Source organism: Vigna radiata, chromosome 5, assembly GCF_000741045.1.
Source record: "Vigna radiata var. radiata cultivar VC1973A chromosome 5, Vradiata_ver6, whole genome shotgun sequence".
Taxonomy (NCBI): Eukaryota; Viridiplantae; Streptophyta; class Magnoliopsida; order Fabales; family Fabaceae; genus Vigna; species Vigna radiata.
This window is the reverse complement of record NC_028355.1, coordinates 27,703,188-27,710,468: the sequence shown is the minus strand read 5'-3', so window position 1 is coordinate 27,710,468 and position 7,281 is coordinate 27,703,188. Positions and strand designations below refer to the sequence as shown.

General features: G+C 32.3%; 1 protein-coding gene across 1 annotated transcript; it reads left to right on the top strand.

Annotated features, from left to right (window-relative positions):
- The first annotated feature begins 4,680 nt into the window (after window positions 1-4,680).
- On the top strand, window positions 4,681-6,901 carry LOC106761105 (homeobox-leucine zipper protein HOX11). The gene is made up of 4 exons (XM_014644613.2): window positions 4,681-5,123; window positions 5,488-5,828; window positions 6,016-6,095; window positions 6,258-6,901. Exons 1-4 carry the CDS (start codon window positions 4,781-4,783, stop codon window positions 6,640-6,642), a joined length of 1,149 nt encoding a protein of 382 aa, XP_014500099.1. The 5' UTR covers window positions 4,681-4,780; the 3' UTR covers window positions 6,643-6,901.
- Window positions 6,902-7,281: the final 380 nt, after the last annotated feature.

The following is a 7,281-nucleotide window of genomic DNA, read 5'->3' as shown; positions in this document are numbered from 1 at the left end:
AAGGATTTTCTAAGCTTTCAACGAATTTTGAAATTCTTTGAAACTTTCGAAAAATCTTTTGACGAATTTTGAAATTCGTTGAAAGATTTTTTTTCAATGAATTCCAAAATCCATTGAAAGATTTTTTTTTCTTCATCAGATTTCGAAATTCGTTTAAAAATTAAATGATTTCAAAATTTGTTAAACAAAGTTACTTTTAGAATATGGGAGTGCAAAAACAAATATAAAATGGTGTAGAAAGAAACATTCTCAAGAATTTTGTCAATCGTAGTTTAGATCATCCGTCATTTTATATCAACAAAATTTTAAAGAAGTTCCATCTCATTTATGAATTGATTAAACTCTTATGTTTCTTCACCTCTTCCAACATTTCTATCTTTTCACCTCTCTTTCTTCTCTTCTTTTATTGCGTTAAAATCTCCTAGTAGACACCATATACTATTTGCATAATGTGTTTCCTTTTCAGTTATATAAATTCCTCCCTTATGCTCTTTCACATGGTAAACAAATATTCATAGTGATTAATAGTATATGACAACTCTTCCATATACCTACTACACATAAATATCCATCCCCCACTAATTATGATGTATAGGTGAACATGTCCTATCTTCACAATGATGATAAAAATACCTCCTACTTTATATTTATTACTGGACAAAAAACTTACTATACTTCCTTAATACGTACCTCCCAATTTATAACATATTTCTCATTTTATCACCTCTAATTTTATTTCTTAAATCACTTTCTTCCTCACCTCCCTTTTTACATCCACTCTTTATTTATGATCTATTTTGTTTTTTTCAATCTCTCCTCCTTTGCTCCTTTAAATCCCATCTGATTCCTTTCCCATGTCACACATTTTTCTTACCTTAGTATAGTTGTCTCTTCAAAAAAACATTGTTATAATATCTTGATTAGATAAATGTGTAAAATACTCCTTTGAGAATTTTGAGGTTGATAATAATTCTCCCGTATGAAAGTTGCTTAAGCTTTAACCGAAAAATAACTAATCCATTCGAAAAGAATAAGTTTTTATCTTTGTCCCCCAAAAAAGAGTTTTGGAACATTTCCTTTTATTAGATGCTTTTATTCTTTGTTTTAAGGTAACATTAGATGCTTTTACTATAGATTGTACACCGAATAGACCACCCAAAATATTGCTAAAACCCAAAAAAAAAAAAGGGTTCTAAAACAACGTTACCATAGAGTTTCTTAAGGTATTTGTTGTTGAAGTTGTGATTATTAAGAAAGTTATGTTAGCGTGGGGTATGAATACATGATGTTATGATGATGATTCATGATCAGTGAAGTACTTATTATCTTCCATAAATGTGTTTTTGGTCAATATTGATTGAAGACATGAGCATGATATGTGTCGGAGGAACCAAATGTAGTATAAATAATTCAATATGATGAAGTTGTTTGTGCAAAGAATTGAAATGTGGGGCACTTGACATTGAAGCCTAAGAATATATTCATTTGTTATATTATTTATTTTTTCTTGCATTTGGTAGTTGGTAGGCAGTTTTAGACGCAACTCATCATGTTTCCATTTTAAATGTGGCAACATCAAAGTGACCAATAAATACTATTACATCAAAAGAAAAACGTACCATCATTTCAATTCTTTGCAATTATTCCAATCAATAGTGGATTTCAGCGCATGCTTAGAATAATTTTTTTGGATATTGTTCCAATTTCATTTTAAACATTCTTTTTTCATATTCCAGTAGTAAAACTTAATTATACAAAACCAAAAGGTTATTCAAAACCAGTTATTGGTGTCCAATGCATACAAGGTCATTCCAGAAAGTGAAATGTCTCAAGATAACGATAAGAAAATTTTCCCAGAATATCTGCGACTGTTGGAACAAAATTCTCACTACAAATGTGAAATAAAAATACGCATCTTCTATTTCAAATTAACATGTAATGTTTTCACTCTTTTTCTACTTAGCTACTATTCGTATATTATTTACATCATTTTATGTTCATGTATAATTTTCATATTTTGTTGGAACTTTTATTACTTTTTTATAAAAGAAAATCCCTCAACCTCATCAGAATCAACCCTTTATTTTACATAGTATATTGTTAGAGATATATAACAATAATTTAAAGTGTTTACTCGCAATTCGAACCGATAAAAAAAAATCTACCCGCTATCTGATCCGCTATCCATATAGATATCCATTTAAAAAATATCAGCAAGTATTTTAAAACCTGCGATACCCACAAATATTTTAAAAAATATATATTTTATAAATTATTAAAATAAAATTTAAATAAAATTACAAAAAATATATAAAATATAATATAAATTATATAAAAAAAATAAATTAAAATTTAATTAATAATTAAACTTAACCTTATAAAATATAAATGAATGTTAATTTTAATTAAATTTAACTTAAAAAATATAAATTAAATTTTTATTTTTGATAGATAACAAATATTCGCTGAAAACAGATAGTATAATATTCGCTCTCGATTTATTTATAAACAGATAATAAATATTCACATATATAGGATTTGAAAATTAATTTAGAAAAGTTATATTACCTTCACTCGTATATTATAATTAAATTTAATTATAAAATTATGATAGATTATTAATGATTCATTTTATCTTTACACACACAAAAAAATTGAAAAAAAAATAGTAAAAAAAACTAAATCATTGAAAAAATAATCAATATCTAAATTCATACCACTAGAAATAGTTTATCATAAAACATGGCATATGGGACTCATACTTGCATTATTGTTTCTGACTGACGCTGAACATTGGGTTCAGGGATGAGTAGTCTCACTGTCAAAGGGCCAATTACCTCTGCTCTCTCATTGAAAGAATAGACATTCACTCACTCCTTTCACTTATTAATAATAATAATAATAATAATAATAATAATAATAATGCATATCAGAATCAGATATCAATAATACCATTTCCCTAATATTCTCTCCGACACTCATCAACACACTTTGTCCCCCTTTCAATTCAACATAAAACAAATATTACTCATTAACTTATTATAAATATACTTTCATTTTTCATCATTAATTAACCTCAAAACATCTCACTCCAATGTTTAATTTAATAAACATACTAATTTCCATTCATAGTAACTACTCTATTTTTCTTTAATTTAAAAATAGTTTATCTATTTTAAAATAACAATTAGAAACAATAAATGTTCATGAAATGAGAACTACAAACCAAACATTTTATTAAAAAAAAAAATTAAAGTTAACTAACTTTAAAAGGGTAAAAACCAATGAATTAATATTAATATAATTAATCAAATTAAATACACTTAAATTTCATTTATTAATAGAAAGTATATAACTTAAGCCCTAATAATATGGGTGGGATTTTAGTGCCCACCACCAACTTATGACGTTACAAATGTTCCCACAATTCATTGCGTGCGTGCCTTTAGAAATTCAAGGAACTTATACAAGCATTTTTTTTTCACTCGCATTTTCTTATTTTTATCACGTTCAATCACCATGAGTGTGAAAAGATATACATGTTTTCCTTTTGTATTAAATAAAAATACATGTATATCATGATACTATTTTTTTTTTTTTGTGTGTGTGTTAGTAATGGAAATTTTAGAAAATAGAGAGGAAAAGGTTATATAATATAGTAATAATAATTGAGATACCCTAGAGAAAAAAAAAAAAGTAGTACTATTTTAGCAGGACTCCTAATTGTGAGTGTGAGTGTGATGAATGGTGTAAACTGTAGGATTATTCCCATCCCTCATTGTTAGGAAGAGGTGTATGAAATGGTAATGATGTCCCCATCAAAGAACAAGGATCGTTATAATGTCATTTTCCGGGAAAAAAAATTTGGTAGCAGAGGCACATGGGTTGATCCGTTTCCGAACATATCGTTACGCTGTTCACTTCAGTTCAGTGTTTGGAAAATATGCAGACACGGTGGGCTCTGGAAAGAGGAGCAGGTGGGTGNGGTGGTGGGTGGTGGGTGGTGGGTGGCGAAGCCTTAATGACAAGAATCCCTCTAAAGTCATCCCAAATGCATGATGATCATCATTGATCACTGAATAATATCATTGATGCACACTCATATGTACCCACACACACGACACAACACAACTTTTGAGACAACAAAAGATTAAACCAGTCCCAAATCCCAACCTCATCACAACATCATGCCATAGCCACAACCAACTGTGTGACTGAATGAATGCCACTACCCATGCTCAGACCTAACCTACATGATGCTCACGCGCCAAGCATAATTCTTTCGAGGAATAATGTTGTCGTCTGATTGATTCCTTCAAAATCTACTAACTCACACCACCCATCATGCATCATCTAATGCTCTTCTATCTAGCTACTAGCTACTAGCTACTAGCTACCTCCCTAGGACTAGCATACCAGTATCTATATCTTAAAAATAGGGTTTCACGTGTGTTTGTCAACCTTGGTAACCTTTGTCGGTCAAACACCCTTTTCCTTGCACAAGTTTTTTTATTTTTTATCTTTAAATTCTCAAATACTTCAACACAAAAGAAAAAGAGAGAAGACCCACTAAATTTAAATACATTTTTTTATTTCTTTTTTGAAAGCTGACCATTTGGGTCATCCTATGATCACGTACTATTCTCTCTCTTATCTCTCTTTATTATAAAGACTCTTCTCTTTCAAACTTCTCTTCCTTAATTCTCTCTCAGTCCAAATCACACACCTTTCTCTCTCTCTCTCTCTCTCTCTTCCCTTGGCCTATGCAGAGTAGGAGATCATGGAACTTGGTTTGAGCTTAGGAGACTCTTCAAGGCCTTTGCTTAGTTTCATGGAAAAGCCTCGTGAAGCCTCCAACCAACTGGGGTTAGGCTTCAGCACCACGTTATCAATTGGGCCAGTCATCACTACACGAAAGGATCAGCAAGATGAACAAGAAGAATTTGAAGAAGAAGAAGAAGAAGAAGAAGAAGAAACAAAGCCAAAGAGCAACAACAACATCAACACTCGCACAACAGAAGATCCTTCCGAACCCAACAACAACAACAACAACAACCCAGTTCTGCATCAGCTCGATCTTCTCCCTCAACTCTATCTCCCATGGCACCCTCCTTCTGAAAACGGTACACCCACTTTTTCACTTTTACCCACCAAGTAATTTTTCTGATTGTTTTTTGCAGTCTCTTACACGATCCTTTCCATTTAAACAACGTATCCAAGAGATTCAAATCCTTTCATTCATTCAATGAAAAAAAAAGACTTAAATACAGTGTTATACATTTATCCGTACAGTTTTTTTTTTTACAGTTTTTACTTCAGCAATGTGTGATAAGGATTTACGTTATTCAGATTATCTGAATGAAACTCTAAAACATCAATTTGATTGGAAGATAAACTGCTCCACCATTGAATATAAGATTTTGTCCTATTATTTGGTATTATTTGAGTTTCGTTGATGGCTTATGGGTCTCGTGTGGTCACGTGCAGGGAGTTTATCATCTGAGTTGGGAGGTTCTTCCAGGGGCTTGGACGTGAACGCGCAGCCGCCGCAGGCGGAGGATGAGGCAGAGGAGGTGGCGGCGCTGTCATCATCTCCGAACAGCGCAGCCTCGTCGTTTCAAATGGATCTCTGCATATACAACAGAGGAGGGAGTTTCTATAAAAGGAACTATGAGGGTGAAGCTTATGATCAAAGGGCCTCTTCAAGAGCCAGTGATGAGGATGATAACAACGGTAGCGGTGGCAACGGCAGAAAGAAACTCAGACTCTCCAAGGAACAATCTGCGTTCCTTGAAGAGAGTTTCAAAGAACACAACACTCTTAACCCCGTGAGTTTCAGAAAGTTTTGAGATTCAATCATGCCTTTTTTTTTTCTAATTTAAGAAACATGTCATATGAAAATTAGTCCGGATAATAAAACCATATGATAATTTGTACAAAGCCTTTGTCCTTTAATGATTTTTGCTTTGGTGTTTAATACTATAATAATGTTGAACACGTAATTTTGCGATGCAGAAACAAAAGCTTGCTCTTGCTAAACAACTCAATCTACGACCTCGCCAAGTAGAAGTGTGGTTTCAAAACCGAAGGGCAAGGTACGACATCATAAGTACATGTTCTAGTCCACTGTTTGTGTTCTATGCAGATTGTAATACTTTTTTCTTAAACTGTAAATAGAAGGGTATGTATTGTTTTGTTTTTTTAATGTTACAACTTGGTATCAGTTTCAATTTTGTTATGTGTGTGTGTGCATGCAGGACGAAGTTGAAGCAAACAGAAGTGGATTGTGAGTACTTGAAAAGGTGTTGTGAGACACTAACGGAAGAGAATAGGAGACTTCACAAGGAGCTTCAAGAATTGAGGGCTTTGAAGAGTTCAAACCCTTTCTACATGCAATTACCAGCCACAACTTTGACCATGTGCCCTTCTTGTGAACGTGTGGCCACAAATTCCACATCCACTTCCTCCTCTCAGAGTGCTCCTAATGCCACCATCAATGCAAATTCAGGAGCCATGACCATTGTCAAAAGCAGTGCCACCAACAATGACTCACCCTCCAAACCCATTGGATTCCCATTTGGTAAACCCAGGTTTCATCCATTTGTCCACACTACCCATCAACACCAATCTCCATCATCTTGAAAATATGCAGTTCAAGACTAGTATTACTGAATCCAGGCTTGGAAAATTTTATTTGAATTTTGTATATAGGAAAGTTAATTTAGTTCTGAGAGCTCATAGTTTTTACCTTTATTTTGTTTTCTTGGTGGGTCATACGGAATTTGGATAATTGGGTTTTGTTTTTTTTTTTTTTCTTGTTTGGATCTCCATGTATTATTCCTTCTTTCTCGGGTTTTATCCATAGTGAAATCAGAAAGAAGAGAGATGAAAAATTTAGACAGTGAAGAAGAAGATAGATATGATCAATCAATCAAAGAGAAAACAAAATGTTCTATTTCTTAAAAACAAATGAGAAAAATAAATTGTAATAATAGAATTATGTTTGCACATAGTAGTATTACTTACAGCAGTAGAGGAAAGTTGAAAATGGTTACCCTAATTAATTGAAAGTTTCAAATGTGGGTGCAAAATTAAATAGGTGATTAATTAGAGTTAGGTAGGTATGGGTAATGGTGATGATAAGGTGTGCTTTACAGAAAGAGGAAGAGACTTTGAAATCTGTGGATTGGTCTAAGTTTTAATGATTTAATTTCTTGAAGACTTGAAACCTGAGAGCAGTGAGTGATGATGGTCAAAGAAAATGGTGTGGTGGTCATTAAA